Genomic DNA, 22,836 nt, shown 5'->3' on the forward strand with positions numbered 1-22,836 from the left:
TAGGCGCCCACTGGCTCTCCGTATTGTATCCGTGCTGCCTTCCACGAGGCATTGTCTCCGTTACGAAGCAAAGGCTTGTGGAAGTTAGGACGGAGCAGTGAGCGCCTGGCTTTAGTCGGAGGTTTGGCGACAGTACGAGCGCGAAAGTTAGGTTAGGCTTAGTTCATAATATTTCTGAAGTTTAGAAATGAAATGGATTCCAGTTAATTTGATTAAAAATTCTCAGCCACACGCCGCTTACTAGTTATTTTTACTTAACACAATGGTTAATTACCATTACTTAAACTTTTAAGGAACCAATTTCAAATATGAACTTACTAAGCCTCAACATTTAACCGACAACAACGGCGCCATTTTGTCAAAATTGAACGTGAACGCCTCGAGCATCTCGACGAAATTACGCCGGAAATCGACTTCAGCGACACCTTGTTTGTCCTCATTGAACTAAAATTGCCCATGATTTTCCTATTCCCAGTATTCAAGCGTGCTTTTAAAGTCCGAGAAGTGAGTCCCCTTAGATTCTTGGTCCATGTTTCAACTCAATCGTATGGATTGTAGGCTTCGGTCGCGATCGAAGCTTTTATAGATAAACTCCGTAATTAAAGTAACCGAATCTGCAACACGTTGAAATTCAATGGGAAATGGTTAAATATATATACATATATATACCGTTCTCTATACCTCCGTTACGAGCCGGGAAACGTTAAACCTTCGCTTCGATAAGCCTCGGTCCGTTGATTGGAAATTGGAATAAACGAAATAGCCCTTATTTTATGCCAGTTCCATCCGTGGCGCATTCAACGCGGACTGTGCAGAGATATAATTTAGTCGGATAGAAATGGGGTTCGATGGTAATTAGAAGCAAACGAGGAATTAATTAAGCGGTGTCGGTTCAATGATCAAAACGGCAGCGCCTGCTTGCAATTTCTTTTTCATATTTTCGGAAACGGGAGGAATTCCTTATCAAATCGAAAACACATCGGGTTTTTTCAGCGCTAATTTCCTGCTGGAGTGATAGGGAAATACGAGTCTCGATTCGTCCAGGATTATAACACTCTGGTTTAATTTAATCCTCGTTACAGCCACTAGGCGCGCTACAGTCTAACAAATTGAGATATGACGATAAGTAACGTAATGACAATAAGTATGACAATAAGTATGACAATAAGTATGACAATTAACGAGATTTACAACCAAACTGATTTTCATAGTTATTGAGTAATCAAGATGTTTTCTCAGCACAGAGCCCTCTAGCGTCTAAAATACGCGAGACTTCCGCTAAGCCGAAATATCTGGTTTCCGATAGATAGGCGGAATATTAAGCTAAAATGATAAAAAATGAGAAAACGTTTTTCTCGGCGCCACGAGCTCATGTTTTTTTTTATCACGCGTGATTCGCACGCGGGCTTCAAAACAAAGCCAAAGCCCCTCGCGACTCCAGAACGTGCTCTCCGATTTAAGGCTTAAATTTTTATCAAAACGTAGTCGTCCAAAACGGTAAGTCGCGAGTCCAAGTCACAGCTTGAAGAGAGTATCAGTGCCGAAAAAGGTTCGGTTAGAAAATTAGCATTAAAGCAATAGGAAGTGTCATACTTACCGTTATTATGTTACTTATGATATGACGTATTAAATTACAGGCCTGTACATGGGGGTTACCAGGGGTTGCTCAGAGCCCCCGAATCAATTCTTCAACATCCCCAACCCGACCGACCCAAAAATTTGACTCCCAAAATCCCGAAAGATAAGATATAAAATATTTGTATAAATTACGTTTACTAGCGAGCAACATCACAGTTTAATTTCCGTAAATATTTAAAACCTTTTTACTATAGTTTAGGAAAATTTTGTTTTTGCGCGTTTTACTGCACCAAAAGTTGAAGTATTGAAAACAAAACTATGAAAATTTCGGCAATTTAACGCGAAATGTTAAGAAACAACAAAAATTATATGCTTAGGCGTCTCAATAAAAGCAGATCAGCGAGTCCCCAAGGAGTAATAGCACTGAGAGCGTAGAATGGAAAGCCAGGTTTTATTTAGTCCTTGTCTCTTGGTTTTGAAGCGGTGCCGAAAATAAGACCACATTTTAGGCGGTAAAAGTTATATAAAAGTTTAAAAAAGATAAAATTTTACCTTTATATCATATAAAATTTATCATTTACTTCGACCAGGACGAACACGTGTGCAAAGGCTTGTCTCTTTTGTGAAAGCATGGTGAAAGTGAAACGCAAAATCTATTTTACAAGTCGGATTGAAGTTGGCTTGGTTGGTTGGTTACCGGTTGAATTGGCAACCCTGTTACCGCCCGACCGAAAATATTTCAGATCAGTGACTAGGTCATGGGAGAAGCGAATCAAAAGTGTTTAGACGGATACAGTATTGCCTTGGTATTTTGGGGATACCACCAGGATAAACGAAAAAGAGAAAAGTGATTCGACGACACTATAAAAATGGTAAAACGTCCATAGGATTGTAGTTCTTACTTACTATTTAATTGTCATGTATCCTGCTACATGAAAAAACTATTAGCAGATCGTCTTCAAGGTTACTAGTTGTTTTATAGGCTAGTGTAATCTACTTTAAATAAACTAGCGTTGCAACCGTTTTCAATAACTAGTTTTAAACGCTGTTTAATATTCTGTTTTCAATGAAATCGAAATTTATAATTTAAAAAAATAACAAAATAAAGCAAATTGCGGTATATTTACTAATTTCATGAGTGGGAGTTCAAAATTACGATTTTTAGTATCAAAGCATTGGCGCGTCGGAATTTGTATGTAGGTAATGGATTTTGTGGACACTAAACGATATTCGTCCGAGAATCTTGAATCATACATCAATTAATGTAGGGTACATTTCTGCATAGTTTTTGACGTCAGCTAAGTCTTCCCTTTGTTGTGAAAAGTAATTGTTAATAGTTATTTTTAGAACCGATAGATGACACTGTATTTATTGAAAGTCGCTAAAATTAAATATTCATTACCAAACTACATAATATTGAAATACTCGGTTCAGGGGTGCAAATCAATGGATGCAATATCTATGTATTGAATTTGGTCACTAGATGTCGCCAGGCAAAACCCACCATTTTAGAAATTGTCAGTAGCCTCGTCCAAGGTAGGCCACGTATAGACTAATACGTTTTAAAATATTAGCACTTTCCTCATAGTTGAGGTTCTATAATAAAAAGTGGTCTTGTCCAACTTGTTAAAAAGTTGCTCTTACGTCACAAGACACAGCTTCATTAGTAAACTGTAAAAAAACTACAAATACCAAGATGTCGGCCACGAAGGCAGCATATTGAATATTATAAGTGGTTCGTTATAGAGCCGCAATTGATTACCTCTTTCAAAATGGGTCTTACGCCAAACGTGTGTATTTTAAGTCCTTAGGCATTCTATTCTGGTAACTAGAGATATTTCAAAAGCTCTATATCACACTTGAATTAAGTAAGTAAGAAAGGGCCTGAATTTTATATCGTATTTTGCGTCTCTGCGTGAAACAGATAAATCTCCCCGCCTTTACAACGTAGAATCCCTAGCGTGAACTAGTCGGTTCCATTGATTTTCTCCGTAACGTTGGCCCTTTGCCACGAGTCTACTCCCTTAGCGCCATCTGCGTTAATATTTAGTTCTACAAATAATATAAAATTAAGTATTTATAAAAACCAAAATTATATCGCAATTAAACGAAGGAGTGTAGTTTATGCCCATAGCCTTATGAACTTAACTGTTTTAAACCGCTAATATTACTTTTCAAAATATGGATTTTTACCTCGTTAGTACGCCTTCCCGACGATAGGTGGCGCCAGCGTATACGTTTTTTCCGTTCGAATCTAAAATAACCCGACGTCAATAGCTTCGTTTTTATTGGTTGAAAGTTAGATCGAGAATTCTTTTATCTTAAAATCGAGTCGGCACAATTTCTCCAAAGCCCGGGGTGAAGTCAACGCACTGGCCTATGGGCCCATTGGGCCCCCACCAACAGAAGGCCCCCTCCACTGATGAAATCAATCGATTTTTCTTCGGGACACGCGAGTTTTGTGTTTTTACGCTTTCTTTACATAGGCCCCCACCAAAATCTGCCTAGGGTAGTAAATCCGGTACTGATTACCTTGATTAAAGGAACACACAGGCGTTTGTATTTAACCAGTTTCACGCCCTTGTGTCCAGAATATAATTTATCGTATTTGCTACCACGTGCTAAATCCGGCCCGAATTTTTTAAACGCCGGTGTGGCCTTTTAACTGAGGGAAAAAACTACTTACAAGTATAATAATAACAATCAGGAAGACACGGAAACAAGGAGTGGGAGGTAGATATGGGGTTCCTTATTAGTAAGAAAAACAACTCGACCCCATATATCCCCCCCCCCCCCCAAAGTTTGACGTCATTTTCGTTTTGCCCGCGAAAGTCTAAAAATAGGAAAAATGGTACGTGGCCAGCCAATCGATTGTCTATACATACATAGGGCCTCGGGGCTTCGGCAGGAGCGTTGCAATTTCCAATTGGAGAAAGCACGCCGGCCAGTTTTGGGAGAAGGGAAAGAAATATAGGGAACGCTTCTCGAAATATCAAAGCGATCGATTTGAAAAAACCCGGCCCGTAATGAATTTATAAGAGTCCAAGATCTAAGAGGGTATTATACGTGTTTTCTTTTCCCATTTCTTCGCAAACGTTGCATGCGAAATTGCTCGATTGTGGTCCGAAACTCGGTTGTCAGCCGGTTCAGAAAAAACACCGTTGGTTTAGAAAATTCGATATTATTTCACTTTTTCTGAAATTTAAATAATTTGAAAACGTGAAAGATTTCATAGACAAAGAAAATTAAAAAAAAAACGATGAAAATTTAAAAATAGGAAGGATTTCCAAATTCGTCGAAATAATTTAAGAGTTCCAGTTCAAAATTTAAAATTCTGATTTTACAAATTCTGTAAATATTTGGCTTATGACCGACCCATTTAGTGTACTGAAATTTGGTTCATTTTAGATAATATCAGATATTTAGTTTTCCTATATAGGTATTATAGAGTAATGGCAGTGCTAAGTCACACGACGTCACCCATGCTTTTTCCTATTCATAAAAAGTTCGCGCCCACAATACATTCTCACTCTTCTCAAGAGAACCCCGTGATAATTCTCACTATCAAGGGAAGAATTCTTAGAATTTTGACGTGCCCCAGGGGATATATTCGGGTGACTTGCTTGGTCCCACCTAGGACCAACAAACACAAGGAGAAACGCAGCTAGTCTTTAAACACGCTAAGGCAGTGTTGTGTACAAATTTCATTGGACGAGCCTTTACCCTAAACGTTTTACGGGAGGGGGGGAAGACAATTTCCGAATTTTCCCCTTCCGACGACTTTTGACGGGTTGCGTTTGCCTTGTGTGGGGTGCTGTGTTTGTTGCTCCTAGGTCCCTCTCTGAAAGTCCAAGTTATTTATATATATATATGTTGTAAAAGTGAACTCGAACATAGAATTAAATGTTGTACAAGAGTATATAGAAATAATTTTATTCCGTCGGACACAATTTTGATGAAAGGTATCGTAGTGTCAATTTTGTTTATGTTTGCGGAAACCTTTCTCTGTCTTCTTCGTCGGGGATCCGCCATCTTGGCTCTCGATAATTTCATTGATGTCTCGTTCCTCTTGGATCAGATCGCCAACAATATTCCTCACATCCGACATTTCTTCGATGGCTTCTTTTAGGAGACGTTGCTCGGGCGGTAAATGAAGAATGTCGTCTGTTATTTTCTTATTTTCGGCCACCTTCGATGCCTTGTCGTGTTGACTGTCGAGAGATTAATCTTATACAAGTGCCGTTTTGCCAATGTCTTCAACGATACCTTTTCTTAGGTCTGGTATGTCGGCGGTGGGTGGTGACGGAATTGCTCGTGTCGGATGTGTTTGACGTACTCGGGTGTCTAGAGCGGTGTCGATGGGGATAATATCTTCTATGGAAGATGCCCGAAAAACTCGGGTGTCTTAAGTGCGGCCGGTGAATATGATGGTGACTCAAAGTTTGAAATTTATTTTGGAAAAAGTGTCCGATTTTGGTAAAAATTGACGTAACTTTCGTGTCCGTGATGTATAGAAGAGCGGCCACAAGCAACAGAATTTCCAACCATTCGAAAATGAACGAAGTCCCGCCGATAAATTCGACCAAATGCCGTTGAAGGATGCGTGGAAGAACTCCCGTCATACCAGCCGCTAAAGCTCCAGCTTCGGTCATCAGGTTGGGAGCCAGGACCCTGATAGGCAGCCAGTAACACAGGAAGAATTTCGAAGCCTGATAACGCGATAAAAACGACTTACGCGATGCAAAATGAAAAAAAGAAATTGTCAATTACTGGATGGTGAATTATTCTGTTGATGGAAAGATGCACTCGATCTCTTCTATTCGTCACCATCCTTTTGATGAGGTTTCCGCAGGATATTAACAGGAAGACCTTAACGAGTCCCAGAGTCAAGTAGAATACGTAGTTTTCAAACCGCCCAATCTTTCTTTTCGGCCAGTGTCCACCGTGGCATGGCAGGGGTGGATAGATGAAGTTCTGGAAAATCGAATTGAAATCCATCTTTTTTCCGATGGATATTTTTTAACGACGTTAAGAAATTCAAAATGGCAGTTGAAAAAATTAAAAGCGAGAAGTGATATTTATTTAAATTTCACGAGACTTCGCGCGCGTTTTCAAATCTAGAAATCGAGATGGCTAACGTAACTTCAGTTTATGATAACAGATAAATATTACGTGTAATGTATTGATGATTATTTTACTTAAGATAATTCTAAAGGTATAGATTGAAACATTATTTTTGAAAATACACGATTAATTTGGCTATGGTACTATTAAACCTGCTTAAAAAAACCCACTTTAAAAGGAAAGTGGCTTCATTTGACTTTAGTTCATTGAAAAGTGAAAACTCTATCGCCATCTAATATAAAACTTTAAAAGCATTTTTATATATTTTGGCGAGATATTAAATTTTTTTAAATATCTGGTTCATAGATTTTACTAGAAACGTCTTAGATTGTATTAATATTGCAAGTAAAAACACGTCGAATTTTTGTAATGTTAACTTGTTAACCTAAATTTTAATAAAACCCCAAAAAAAACCCAAAAAACCCGGGTTTTAGCAAATTTTGTGTATTGCAAGTTTTGCCCCCCCCCCCCCCCCGAAACAAATTCTGGTTTACCTGACGATGATAAATAAAAATAGTAACGTACCCCTTATTTATATAAAAATTATATTTTTCCAACGTCATAGCATTACATATTTCTAAATATTATAACGAGTACATGGTTGAAGCGAATAACATTATAGAAGACTAGACCTACAATGGACACTTATCTCGTAAGAGATAAATTATATACTTCTAGTATCATTAGAAACGCGTCTAAAAAATCATAGATATATTGGAAACTTTAGTTTCGACCAGTCGGCAAATATTCTTATAATATCGCGAGAAGAGGTTTTGAGGGGCGTTTCTAGAGACCTAATTTTGAAAACAAATTGATTTTGTCTCCGCTATATACATCCTCCTAGACGATTCGAAGCAATGGTCTCCACTTTTTATCCTCCCTTTCCTTGAGAAATATATATACAGAGATCTAGTTTTTTTCTTCTCCGGAAGATACAGTAGTGTTGGCAGGGTGGTTTGAGAACGTTACATTTGTAGCAGAGAGGTTCCTCCGTGGGGTGTCACTGGATTTCGCCGGGAAGTACTTTGAGCGATGGGCGGCTGCGGAGGTTCCGTTCTTCGCTGGAATGATGGTCCTCCGCTGATAGGCCGAATGGGGACAAACGCCACCTCGATATGACGTCTCGTTGATCAATTCGCCCACTGCTGCCCTCTCTCGCCGAAGAAGCCAACTATTCCCGGCATTCACACGTTTAAGGGGGTGCACTTTAAGATAAAAAATCTCCAAAAGTTTTTTCCAGAAGGAGAACGTGCCCCCAAAAAATTCGTCCACATTTTTCTTCCTTTTGCCTTTTTTTGGGTTTGACTTTGGATTTATTACTTTAAGTTTCCGTATAAGTTTGATTCAGATTACGAGTTACTCGCGACTCAAAAACCATTTCTCTACAACTTTTCAGACTTACTACTTTGGAATTTACCAGGAATTTGGGGATTTCGAAAGCAAAGGGTAGCAATTGGAATCTTATTAAAGCTATAACTAACACTGGCGATCTCGCAACTGATCTTAGTAGTACATTATCGTCTTTCACAACTGATCTGTGTAGTACTTTAGTCCAAAACTATTCGCTCGCTTTGGGACGAAAAGAGTACACCTTTTACCCCAAACTACCAACTTCTTCCATACTATAACACCCAAATTGTATTATGAAGTTGCTCGCTGTTTCCTATAAATTACTAGCGAATAGTTTTCGCCTATTATCTTCTTTCGCAACCGATCTGAGTAGGACATCTTCTTTCGCAACCAATCTGAGTAATACATTATCTTCTTTCGCAACTGATCTGAGTAGTACATTATCTTCGTTCGCGACTGATCTGAGTAGTACATTATCTTCTTTCGCAACTGATCTGAGTATTACATTATCTTCTTTCGCAACTGATCTGAGTAGTACATTATCTTCGTTCGCGACTGATCTGAGTAGTACATTATCTTCTTTCGCAACTGATCTGAGTAGTACATTATCTTCGTTCGCGACTGATCTGAGTAGTACATTATCTTCTTTCGCAACTGATCTGAGTATTACATTATCTTCTTTCGCAACTGATCTGAGTAGTACATTATCTTCGTTCGCAACTGATCTGCCTAGTACATTATCTTCTTTCGCAACTGATCTACCTAGTACAATATCTTCTTTCGCAACTGATCTGAGTAGTACATTATCTTCTTTCGCAACTGATCTGAGTAGTACATTATCTTCGTTCGCGACTGATCTGAGTAGTACATTATCTTCTTTCGCAACTGATCTGAGTATTACATTATCTTCTTTCGCAACTGAGATGAGTAGTACATTATCTTCTTTCGCAACTGATCTGAGTAGTACATTATCTTCGTTCGCAACTGATCTGCCTAGTACATTATCTTCTTTCGCAACTGATCTACCTAGTACAATATCTTCTTTCGCAACTGATCTGAGTAGTACATTATCTTCTTTCGCAACTGATCTGAGTAGTACATTATCTTCGTTCGCGACTGATCTGAGTAGTACATTATCTTCTTTCGCAACTGATCTGAGTATTACATTATCTTCTTTCGCAACTGAGATGAGTAGTACATTATCTTCTTTCGCAACTGATCTGAGTAGTACATTATCTTCGTTCGCAACTGATCTGCCTAGTACATTATCTTCTTTCGCAACTGATCTACCTAGTACAATATCTTCTTTCGCAACTGATCTGAGTAGTACATTATCTTCTTTCGCAACTGATCTGAGTAGTACATTATCTTCGTTCGCAACTGATCTGCCTAGTACATTATCTTCTTTCGCAACTGATCTACCTAGTACAATATCTTCTTTCGCAACTGATCTGAGTAGTACATTATCTTCTTTCGCAACTGATCTGAGTAGTACATTATCTTCGTTCGCGACTGATCTGAGTAGTACATTATCTTCTTTCGCAACTGATCTGAGTATTACATTATCTTCTTTCGCAACTGAGATGAGTAGTACATTATCTTCTTTCGCAACTGATCTGAGTAGTACATTATCTTCGTTCGCAACTGATCTGCCTAGTACATTATCTTCTTTCGCAACTGATCTACCTAGTACAATATCTTCTTTCGCAACTGATCTGAGTAGTACATTATCTTCTTTCGCAACTGATCTGAGTAGTACATTATCTTCGTTCGCGACTGATCTGAGTAGTACATTATCTTCTTTCGCAACTGATCTGAGTATTACATTATCTTCTTTCGCAACTGAGATGAGTAGTACATTATCTTCTTTCGCAACTGATCTGAGTAGTACATTATCTTCGTTCGCAACTGATCTGCCTAGTACATTATCTTCTTTCGCAACTGATCTACCTAGTACAATATCTTCTTTCGCAACTGATCTGAGTAGTACATTATCTTCTTTTGAAACTGATCTGACTAGTATATTATCTTCGTTCGCAACTGAGATGAGTAGTACATTATCTTCTTTCGCAACTGAGATGAGTAGTACATTATCTACGTTCGCAACTGATCTGAGTAGTACATTATATTCTTTCGCAACTGATCTGAGTAGTACATTATGGTCTATCGAAACTGATCTGAGTAGTACATTATCTTCGTTCGCGACTGATATGAGTAGTACATTATCTTCGTTCGCAACTGATCTGGGTAGTATATTATCTTCGTTCACAACTGATCTGAGTAGTACATTACATTCTTTGGTAGTAGTGTATTTATCTTTGATCATATTTAGACAATAGGGGGCTCTGTGCTGAGCTAAACTTAGATTTCGCAATAGCTTTTAATCATTCTTTCTATATGTCATACTTATTGTTAATACGTTACTTATGATAAAAATAAAATCTCAAAATAGTATGGCTTGTAAAATTACTAAATACATTAAACGTTTTTACCAATTTTTGTATAAATCCGCTCAAGTTTATAAATATTAATTTAATTTTAATTTAATTTATTGCTTTCCATGTTAAGTTTATCGGTCTCAATTTCCAGAGGGCAAAGTTCCCATAAACTTAAATAGACACTGAAAGTACTGAAAAAATCGTAGTTCCAATGTATAAAATTTATGAAAACGAATAAGCAAGCTGCTTAAATATCACTCTACTAGACTACTATTATTTTATTCGCGTTTAGTAATTATTTACGCAACTAGGCAGCTAGAAAAAATGTCTATAAAAATTTAATACGCGTAATGGTCGTAAGAATGTACCCCGAGATTGTCTTCAATATTAATATAAAAAATATTCATTTTTATTTCGGGTATAAAGAAATAAAATAAAAAGAGAAAACCTGGCGAAAATCCTTTTCTTATTTCTTTGTTCGAGCAGCATGAAGAGAGAATTGAAAGGAACGATGTCGTAAAAATGGGGTAATGCGAGAGATTGAAAAATCCGCTACGGGTTTTTATTTCTCCCTACGCTCCTTTTCTACGGATGTACCGCTTATCTTACCCGCTATTTCGATCGAAGGCTGGCCGCCGAGTAAAGTACGCCTCGCGTTCTTTTTCTCAAAAGTAGCCGGTGATCTTATGAATTTTTAACTCCGCCGAAAATGATCCCATAAAAAAAAAGTTACACCAGAGTGGGGGGGGGGGGGGGGGGGACGGGTCGTAATTTCTTCCGTTTCTTTTAGTTTTTTCCCCCCTTTTTCGATTTCCTTTCACCGCTCACTCTTGTCCAGTTCGTCCTTCTCCCAAGTTCACGTTCGTACCCAATCTTCTATTAATAAAAAAAAGTAGAAAAAAAAGGATGGAGAGAGACTGGTCTAACGGGTTTACTATTTCATTTTTATTTCTTTTTAATATCGTCATTTTCGGTTAAATTTAGGGTAAATACGGTTACCTCTCCATTTGACGCAGTTCTGTATCTTCCTTTTTCTGCAGCTGGCCGTTTATCCGAGATAAATATTAACGGATGAAACAGAAAGACGTTTAAATAAAATTTACTTTATTTTATTTAAGCGTAATTTATTTCATTTAAATCTAATTTATTTTATTTAGGTGGATTTATTTTATTTAGGCGTAATTTATTTTATTTAAACGTAATTTATTTTATTTAAACGTAATTTATTTTATTTAAACGTAATTTATTTTATTTAAATGAAATTTATTTTATTTAAACGTAATTTATTTTATTAAAACGTTATTTTTCTATTTAAACAATTTATTTTATTTAAGTGTAATTTATTTTATTTATTCGTTATTTTACTTAAGTGTAATTTATTTTACTTAAGTGTAATTTATTTTACTTAAGTGTAATTTATTTTATTTAAACGTATTTTATTTTATTTAAACGTATTTTATTTTACTTAAACGTAATTTAATTTACTTAAGTGTAATTTATTTTACTTAAGTGTAATTTATTTGATTTAAACGTAATTTATTTGATTTAAACGTAATTTATTTGATTTAAACGTAATTTATTTGATTTAAACGTAATTTATTTGATTTAAACGTAATTTATTTGATTTAAACGTAATTTATTTGATTTAAACGTAATTTATTTGATTTAAACGTAATTTATTTGATTTAAACGTAATTTATTTGATTTAAACGTAATTTATTTGATTTAAACGTAATTTATTTGATTTAAACGTAATTTATTTGATTTAAACGTAATTTATTTGATTTAAACGTAATTTATTTGATTTAAACGTAATTTATTTGATTTAAACGTAATTTATTTGATTTAAACGTAATTTATTTGATTTAAACGTAATTTATTTGATTTAAACGTAATTTATTTGATTTAAACGTAATTTATTTGATTTAAACGTAATTTATTTGATTTAAACGTAATTTATTTGATTTAAACGTAATTTATTTGATTTAAACGTAATTTATTTGATTTAAACGTAATTTATTTGATTTAAACGTAATTTATTTGATTTAAACGTAATTTATTTGATTTAAACGTAATTTATTTGATTTAAACGTAATTTATTTGATTTAAACGTAATTTATTTGATTTAAACGTAATTTATTTGATTTAAACGTAATTTATTTGATTTAAACGTAATTTATTTGATTTAAACGTAATTTATTTGATTTAAACGTAATTTATTCGATTTAAACGTAATTTATTCGATTTAAACGTAATTTATTTGATTTAAACGTAATTTATTTGATTTAAACGTAATTTATTTGATTTAAACGTAATTTATTTGATTTAAACGTAATTTATTTGATTTAAACGTAATTTATTTGATTTAAACGTAATTTATTTGATTTAAACGTAATTTATTTGATTTAAACGTAATTTATTTGATTTAAACGTAATTTATTTGATTTAAACGTAATTTATTTGATTTAAACGTAATTTATTTGATTTAAACGTAATTTATTTGATTTAAACGTAATTTATTTGATTTAAACGTAATTTATTTGATTTAAACGTAATTTATTTGATTTAAACGTAATTTATTTGATTTAAACGTAATTTATTTGATTTAAACGTAATTTATTTGATTTAAACGTAATTTATTTGATTTAAACGTAATTTATTTGATTTAAACGTAATTTATTTGATTTAAACGTAATTTATTTGATTTAAACGTAATTTATTTGATTTAAACGTAATTTATTTGATTTAAACGTAATTTATTTGATTTAAACGTAATTTATTTGATTTAAACGTAATTTATTTGATTTAAACGTAATTTATTTGATTTAAACGTAATTTATTTGATTTAAACGTAATTTATTTGATTTAAACGTAATTTATTTGATTTAAACGTAATTTATTTGATTTAAACGTAATTTATTTGATTTAAACGTAATTTATTTGATTTAAACGTAATTTATTTGATTTAAACGTAATTTATTTGATTTAAACGTAATTTATTTGATTTAAACGTAATTTATTTGATTTAAACGTAATTTATTTGATTTAAACGTAATTTATTTGATTTAAACGTAATTTATTTGATTTAAACGTAATTTATTTGATTTAAACGTAATTTATTTGATTTAAACGTAATTTACTTTATTAAAATGTGATTTTTTCTATTTAAACATAATTTATTTTATTTAAAATAAAAATGTATAATATAAAAACATACGAGCTGATAAGTCTGTCCTTACCATTTTCAAATAACACTAATAGATCAGAGAAATGATTTACAAATTAGTATATATTTCTCCGCTGAGTACTCTGGGCATTTTACATTGAGAAAAGTAATAAGCGCGGTATTTTTTAGCGAAAAATTCACGTTTAACGAACCTGCAAAGTTACATGTTCACGGCCTAGATGGATACTTTGGTAAAAAATAGATGATAAACTTCTGGTAGCACTTAAACTGTCTAGAGGCCAGTGAATTTATTTCAAAACCCAGACTGTCAAGGGGAAAAAAAGGAAATTTCAAAATTGTTTGGAGTAGTAGGATTAACGAAAGGGATTGAAGATCTTATGACGTCACCGATTAAGTCGTTTTGCGTTTAATCTTAACGCGACATAATTAATCCCAAAAGAATTTTTTTAAATTTCATACACATAATTGTTTATTTACTTTTAGACTTACTTTAGCTAACTTACTTCGAGCGTAAGAGGGATTGGAGGTCAACGATAAAAATCTTCACGAATAATTCATTCGTGTGAACGTGTTGTATTATTCGTAGAACGTTTGTTGAAAATGCCGTGCCGTATAAAAATGGCCATTTAAACTCGCAGAAAGTCGAACTTAAAACCATTAATTTGTATTGGATCGTCTCGATCGTGAAGCGGATTTTTTTGTTCACCATTCGGAAGAGTTCGTCCCTCCTTAATTGAGAAAGATAGAAATAGATGAAAGGAACAGAATTACAGGGTAGGTGTTAGCTTCACCACTCGCCCTACAGGAGAAGACACCTTAGTCACCAAGGACTCCTATAGATTTAGGGTAAATCCCTTTGAACCTGAAATCGACGCGCTGAACAAAGAGGTTAAAAGGGCCATTTCCAAACGGGGGGGGGGGGGCGAAGCTTTTAATCGAAAGTCAAAGTTTTCGTCGCAGCGGGTCCGGAGAGATTCTAATTCCCTTTTTCCGAATGTCACTTTGGAAAGGTTGACTACGAAGAGGGGGGTTATTTTAAACTAACTCGATAATAGCGTTGAAGTTAGCTTTATCTGACGACTAAGGGGTCTCGAATTTGTTACCCACCCTGTCCATTACGTTGTGATTTTTCCGATATGTCATTTATAAACCGTGTTCCCGCGAGGTATTTGAGGTACGCAGTGAGCAGGCAATGAGAGAAAGCTTTGGACATTCTGTCTCTTCGATGCGCTATAAAAACCTCGATTTTTTCACGTTTCCAGTTTTGGAATTGCTTACGTGGGATGGAAAATATCAAGTTCCACATATATACACGTATAGTATATGTAATATATATTGAATTCTTGTAAAGAAATCGGGATTAAAGGTATTGAAATATTTTCAGGTAACTCCTCCCCTTTTCGGTTTGTGGCAGAGTGGTTTGCACTTTTGACCCGCAGCAAGATTAACCGGGCTCGATCCCAGCTTGTGGTACTGGCTGAAAACTCAGAACTACTCCTTCCGTGTAGAGTTTGCAAGTTCTCTTCTCACCAGAACCGGATTACCCAATAGGCTGACTAGGCCTGGGGCTAGGGCACCAAGCCTACAAGGAGCACCGAGCACCAGGATATTTCGATAAAATTAAAAGTACAAAAAGTCTGATTTTAATAAATGCGTCCACATTGTTCGATACCATGTACCTGAATTAATAAAAGTCGTTAGACGGCTCTCGTAACACAAATTTTCACAGACATAGTGCACTATCCTCTAGTGCTTAAGATAATTTTCACTATTTTAAATTAAAAATAATAAGCGAGTTTCAATAATCTGACACACGCGCACTTTGGCGCAGTTAGACGATTTAATGCTCAGTTTGAGTAATTAATAACAAACTGGAGATTACAAAACATGGACTTGCGGCTCTCGCCATCGCGCCTTCGTCACTAGAACATATGATACAAATATTTTGTATCTAGACTAGATGGCGTGGGTATCGCATACCGGATATTCATTTATTCATTTATATGTACAAAAACAAAGAACACTAAGCCACAGTAGGCTTATACGCGGTACGTAAAATATTGAACAAAGTATGGATAACGACATTTAAAAATAGAAATATATAATAAACAATAGGTGATTCCGAAAAAGATCGGGGGTCACATGATTTGGTTACTTTCTGTTTATTGGTTAAAGTATTTGAGCGCGCGCTTTATTTTTCATTTTCAACGCGCGTGCACAATCGCGTGAGCCACAATCTACTAATATATCAAGAGCGCGCGCCCATAAAATTAACTCTTTTGTACGTGTATTTGTCGATATTATATTTCAGAATCACCTATTGAAGTGAATAAAAATTAATTTTGGAAAATAAGAGGAGTAGAAATAAAATTATTAGTTTGACAGATCCACGTTGAACCGGCTGTCCTGAAAACTGTCTTAGAAGGGGATTGCATGATCTCAACTGGTAGAGCGTTCCAAACATTGATTACTCTGCAAGTGAAATACCGTTGTTGCACCGAGGTTTCACCAATTTAGCTATATGACCCCTTTTAGGAAGGAAGATAGTTCAAAAAATTAACAAAAATGATTATATTTCGGCGATAAACAAGATCATTTATGCGATGTCGAAGTACTGGGTCTACAAGTCCAAGGGCTTTATTACGGGCCACTGGCAATGATTTAACCAAGTAAGTTTAGTAGAGCGATTATGAGATTTAGTGAGTAACAATTTATCATCTTCCAGATAATGTGCGTGGTATATTTAAAATATATTATTAATATTTAAACCACTACAGTATACTTTGACGTCGTACCTCAGCGTGACCTCGGTGACGTCAGATTAGGATTAGTTATGACAGTACCATTATAATAGTTATTTTAAAAGCCGATAGATGGTGGTGCGGTTATTGAAACTCGCTTATTAGTTAGAAGAGATTGAAGCTAACCTTAATTAAGACGCTAAAATTTTAATTATTATTTACTTCGCTAAAGAAATGTTTCATTTATACTTAGAAATAGTGTTGTAAATCGGAATGACCGAGGCCTTTTTTTCCGGAAAATTTTCAGTATTTTTCCGAAAAAAAAATAAAAAAGTTTTCATTCTATGATTAGTCTAATATTGTTTGCAAATTTAAATAAAGCGGCATTTTTTCGAATCTAAAAGTAAAACTAAACCTCTAGACTAATTTAAACTGATTAACAATGTAACACTATTTTGTAGTATGTTTACTGTTATTAAACATTTTATATCGATAAAAAAGATAAAAACATTAAAAACCCTTAAAAAGTAATTTAAGTTTCAATTTTTAATTTTTCAGATTTGCGGAAAAATATTCCACATTGTATTATTCCGGAAAATTAACAACTCTAGCAATAATCTTCTTAAACCCCGACCACGGATCCGAAACCAAAGAGACGAGAAGTTAAACTAAGACGCATTAAAACTTACAATGTTAGTATAATAGCGCAAACATTTCCTTTCTGTAGATATTGCGCGCTTTGATGAAAGTTTTGACAAGGGATATAACTCGCTTAGAGAAACCGGTGTTCTAATTAGCACGGGATCTCTAATGACATTAACCTTCGCAACGACATTCGGCCAGCGCTCGACATTTCCAGGCGCTACTACATTCCCTATCAGGGCGAAATCCTCGAAAAAGAGCCAGAACGTCATCATCATCACCGCGAAACGGTGCCCCCTTTAGGTTTAGATCTCCTTCGTACTCCATTACTAGAACATCCGCCAAATCATTTTCTGCCCCCTCTTTCTGCGCAAATCCCCCCTCCATTATTGATACCGGAATCGCGTTATATCTAGGCCTAATTATAAATGTTTCATGCTGTTCTTTCCGACCACTAAAAGCAATATGTAACCGGAAAATACCTAATGGAGCGGCTGTAGCGGCCAGAAAAGTTTTCCCCAAAGACTATGTCGCTTTTTTTTTTACTTTTGCTTCCTTCGTCGGTCGTTGATAAAAGGGGAAAGTTAGCCTACGCGAGTTTGCTTTTAGCCTATTTGAACTTCCACCAACATTATCCGCTTGATCACAGTGTCTAAATGCGCTTGCTATGAGCCGTAGAGGTCGGCGTTTGAATAAGAAATTATACGATTGTTTATATTTATCCATAACCGAGAATTATTCAGAAATATTCGAAAAATTGATTAATTTTGCACGTTAAATCGTTGTTTAATCGTATAATTTATTCGTATAAAACAAATAATACTAATTTTAATGATTATTTGAAATTTTTGCGGTTAATTTATTTGTTCCGCCGACCTCTACTACGAGGTGTTCGACGGTTGCACATTTTGCGTGCGGGATTTTGAATCAGAAATCATAATTTCCCTGACTTTCCACGTTTTCCTTGACCAATTTTCCACATTTTCCATAACCATTCTGAGTAAATTAGTGTTGTTAATTTTCCGAAAAAATAAAATGTGGAAAATTTTCCGCAAATCGGAAAAATAAAAAATTGAAACATAAATTACCTTTTACGGGTTTTTAATGTTTTTAACTTTTTTACCGATGTAAAATGTTTAATATCAGTAAACATACTACAAAACATTAATAGTGTTATATTGTTAATCAGTTTAAACTAGTCTAGAGGTTTAGTTTTACTTTTAGATTCGAAAAAATGGGTCGAAAATGCAGCTTTATTTAAATTTGCAAACAATATTAGACTAACCATGGAATGAAACTTTTATTTTTCGGAAAAATACGGAACATTTTCCGACTTACAACACTAGAATAAATGAATGGTTTGAGGTTGAATCTTAAAAAATATTTAATACGTATTGTTCCAGGATTTCAGAGTAGGGTAAGAAGAGTAACGCTATGACGTCATTTTACTCTGATTCTGTGCTGGCGAATAGTTTGAGTCGGAGTGAAAACGTTTTTCCAAAATGGCTGCCTGTGACCTTTTTAGCCGATAAATTCTGGCTAGCAGACGACAAAATCCGATTTGGTCTGACTTTTTGGGTCCATTTTAAAATTACCAGACTTTTCCAGGTATTCCAGATCATGTACGAACCCTTCTGAAACTGATTCAGAACAAGATTTTCATGCTGATTTGGTTTTTTAATCGGATTTCGACATTTTGGAACTGATTTTCAACGAGATTCCAGAATTTTCAAGTTAATCTCAAGATTTCTAAAATAATTTTTCTCAAGAGTGTACGGGATTTGTACGACTGGCAGACCCTCAGAGAAAGATGTACGCTACTGAAATATAATGGCATCCATCATAAAATTATATATCTTAATTTGAAGGTTAAATTTATTGTTCTTGGTATAAAATTTGACGATTGAATGTCGATTATCGAATTTAGTATCAGTTTCCAAATTCAGAAAAAAACACTAGCATAAATGGGAAATTATCTTTCCAACAATTCTGGTATAATTATTGATTGACGACAACTATTCCAACATTTACAATTCAGTATCTCTTATTTATTTCTCATTAAACTCGTTATCGTCATCCCGCATTCCTAATGACCAAATGATTTCAACGGGAAGAAATGAGTTTTTAAGTTATTTTATCTATGTATTCGGTTGCAAAATTAATTAAAGGTGAATTAATGGTAGGTTTATTAAAGTACTCTAATAATCCTATAATAGTTAAGTACTCGTCTATTCTTACTATTTAGAAATAAGCTTCGATCGTATCTGTCGAATTAAGTTAAATCTATATATACTTGCAGTAAGCGGTATATCACTATCAGTTTCTCTATCCAAGGCTTAGTGGATCACGTGTAGCAGCCAACAGTGATGGGCGCGTTCCTCTCATTTTAAGCTGTTTTTGTCATTTTGAGCGAAGTTGAATGGTAAAATATCTTCTTAAAAGAGCCCAAAAGGAAATTAGTTGAGCGACACTTTTACCGCTCAAAAAATAGCGAAAAGAGCGAAGCGAAAATTTAACCGCTTAAAGAATAGCGGAAAGAGAGGAGTAAAACTTTTACCGCTCACAATAGAGCGAAAAGAGAGGAGTTAAACTTTTACCGCTCACAATAGAGCGAAAAGAGAGGAGTTTAACTTTTACCGCTCGCAAAAGAACGAAATGAGAGGAGCAAAACTTTTACCGCTCACAATAGAGCGAAAAGAGAGGAGTTAAACTTTTACCGCTCACAATAGAGCGAAAAGAGAGGAGTTTAACTTTTACCGCTCGCAAAATAACGAAATGAGAGGAGCAAAACATTTACCGCTCACAATAGAGCGAAAAGAGAGGAGTTAAACTTTTACCGCTCACAATAGAGCGAAAAGAGAGGAGTTAAACTTTTACCGCTCGCAAAAGAACGAAATGAGAGGAGCAAAACTTTTACCGCTCACAATAGAGCAAAAAGAGAGGAGCAAATCTTTTAGCACTCACAAAAGAGCGAACAGATAGGAGCGAAAATGTCGCTAGCGGTTATCACACGAGTGAGCGGGAGCTGCGTGGCTCTTTAACAAAACTGCCCATCCCTGAACAGTACTGTTATTTTTTAAGCGGTGATGTCCTCCCCCCAAGTACTCTCTTTGTTTGACGGTTCCTTAACTTCGGTGTCAATGTCGATTTCTGCTCCAGGGGGGTATAATGGGGTGACATACCCTTTCCCCCGATGACGCTGCTACGTCCGAAGATGGGGAACGTTTTGGTAGTCTCTTATTTGAACACCGTTTCCCGCGTAGAAATTAGTCTTTGAGCGCCATTTTCCCAGACGATCCCGCGAGCGATTGACGTCAATACTTTGTTTCGACTTCAACTATTACTATATAGCTTCTTTACTTTGTTTGTAATGGAAAGTAATCGCTTTGGCTTTTTTGAACTTTTTTTTTGCGTGGTTCGATAAATAAACCTTTAGGGATTGGTCCATTCCGAGATCAATGATATTGAAATGTACGTGTCTAATGTTTTGAAAGGGTTGTATTGTTTGAGCCGCCATTTTGTACAAACCGTAACTCTTATTGCTTATTTATAGTACAGTTTATTTTCTTTACATCTAGTAACGGTACAGGTGTGCAAATACCTATTTTTGGGGATCGAATCGAATATCGATATTTATTTCTGGCCACGTCAAATATCAAATCGATTATTTAAAACGTCGAATAGTTTGGTCGAAAATTTTTGATTGAAAAATTAGGGCTTCTTAAATTATCAAATACCAAATAGTATTTCGAATAACAAATATTTTTGATATTTAGTTGTAGAAAATTCCTATACTCAATAATCTAGCGATTGCAACGCAAAGTTTTTGAAATTCCATTGGAGGCCTCAAAACTCAAGCATCATGAAAAACCCAACGGTTATTCGACCAGTTTTGCAAACTATTTGAAGTATATCAAATATTTAAAAATCGACTATTTGATCAGGAAAAACCATCAAATTATTTGGTGTAACTAAATATTTAGCACACTCTAGCAGAAGTCTGTACTAACATGGCTGGATTTTCTAAAATCAACACCTACAGTCACTGCTAATTGATATTTGAGCGGTAATGGCTACAATGGTGGCGTTAACGTTTCTGCGCGAAACTAAGTCTTAATAATAATAATAATCAGCTAGGCTAATACCCAAGGCACCACCTTAGGCCTAAGTCGTCAAGCGACTTTTGAAGCCTTTAATACAGGTGGCCGGGTTACAATGCGTAGGAGGGTGGTGGCAAGCCCTGCATGCCACGCGAGCCAACAGTTAACTATTACCGTTAACCTCAACAAGTTTTTATGGAAGGGGAAACCGAAGAACTCAGGGGAAAACCCCTTAATCCAGTGGGGAGAGAACTTGCAAACTCAACGCGGAAGGAGTTGTTCCGAGTTTTTCACTCAGTGCCACAAGCTGGGATCGAACCCGGCTCCTCTAGCTGCGAGGCGAAAGTGCTAACCACTCTGCCACCAATTTTTAGACACTTGTAAATGTTTTACTTTAGAAACCTGACTTAAAAAAACCGAGGATGTTAATTTTGGCTAATTTTCGCTTGCGGATAATTTTATAAATTTCCGTGTTTAATAATTTTGCAAATTTTGATGCCTAATAATTTTGTGAATTTTTATGTCTGATAATTTGGTAAATATTTGTAGCGGGTAATTATGTCAATTTTCGAGTTTGATAATTTCGTAAATAACATTGTAAATTTTTAAATCTGATCATTTTGAATATATTAGAGTCTGATCAATCCAAACAAGCATTAAACACACGCCACCCAGTATAATCTTTCAGTTTTAGCCTTTGCACTTTTATATATTTAGCCTGCTTTAGTAGAATTCACCAAACGAGTCAACCGAATTTTTAACTCAATTTTGCAACGAAGAAAATATCAATCAAGTACGTATAATTAAGCGCTATAAGTACTCCCGGGTTTCTTAATTCGATTAGAAGTGCCGCGGGATAATGGCGACACCATTAACTTAATTTTAATTATCTTCTCACCAAAAGAATACGTAATTTTTTCTCACAGAGCGAAAATTTATCGCCGCAACTAATCGCATTAAGACGATAATCTAATCATTTTAAACGGATTAGTGACTGACGCTTTAGAAAAAATACGCGTTACCACAAGTATATAATGCGTCTTTCGTTACAGAAGTATTCAACTCCCGATTGAAACATCTAACTTCGCGGGTTTTCGCTAATAGTTTTAGTCGATAATTCAAAATAACGGTCCAAAAGTTTTGGAATATATTTCGGCGGCGCAAACGTCCGCCATTTTCGGCGTGAAGAAACAGCGCTGCCAGGCAAAATAATAATAAAATATAGCGGTGTTGCCTGATTGAAATTATTTTCTTTGAAATACACCCAACTTTCGTTTTCGCACCAAATGTGGAGGTATTAATTAAATAATAATATTATTTAAAAATTAATATTAATAAGTAGTATCGACTAGGATTAATATTCAAAATACGTTTTGGAAGAAAAAATAGTTGGCCCAAATACGTCATATATTGAGTTTCTAAAACTATTTAGTTTATATATAGCCCATATATAAACTAAATAGTTTTAGAAAATCAAGTCAAAACCGGATACTCGAAAAATCGTACAGTAGAGAAAACGGTCTTAACGTTGAGTTCGTTGAGGGTTGCTGAACGCTACCATGATGTACTTCTGACGTCGTCTAATAAACCACCCGCTGAAGCTGTAAAAAAAAGTACTCCGTTTATTTGCGAAAAGGATCCGAAGATGTCTCCCATCTTTGAACGATCGTTCATCA

General features: G+C 35.1%; 1 protein-coding gene and 1 long non-coding RNA gene across 2 annotated transcripts; one reads left to right on the forward strand and one right to left on the reverse strand.

Moving 5' to 3' along the window:
* Positions 1–5,495: 5,495 nt before the first annotated feature.
* Positions 5,496–6,659, reverse strand: LOC149940979 (uncharacterized). The gene is made up of 3 exons (XM_090178447.1): positions 6,349–6,659; positions 5,845–6,287; positions 5,496–5,789 (listed from the first exon to the last, which is right to left on the reverse strand). The coding sequence occupies exons 1-3, from the start codon at positions 6,574–6,576 to the stop codon at positions 5,552–5,554; spliced, it is 909 nt and encodes a 302-aa protein (XP_090034573.1). The 5' UTR covers positions 6,577–6,659; the 3' UTR covers positions 5,496–5,551.
* A 9,275-nt stretch (positions 6,660–15,934) lies between these two features.
* LOC149940980 (uncharacterized) lies at positions 15,935–17,093 on the forward strand. Its single transcript, XR_016481399.1, has 3 exons — positions 15,935–16,002; positions 16,063–16,346; positions 16,977–17,093. It is a non-coding gene; the product is annotated as an uncharacterized LOC149940980 (long non-coding RNA).
* Positions 17,094–22,836: the final 5,743 nt, after the last annotated feature.

The sequence above is a fragment of the Leiobunum rupestre genome, chromosome 6 (assembly GCF_980474605.1).
Source record: "Leiobunum rupestre chromosome 6, qqLeiRupe1.1.hap1, whole genome shotgun sequence".
In the NCBI taxonomy this organism is placed as follows: Eukaryota; Metazoa; Arthropoda; class Arachnida; order Opiliones; family Sclerosomatidae; genus Leiobunum; species Leiobunum rupestre.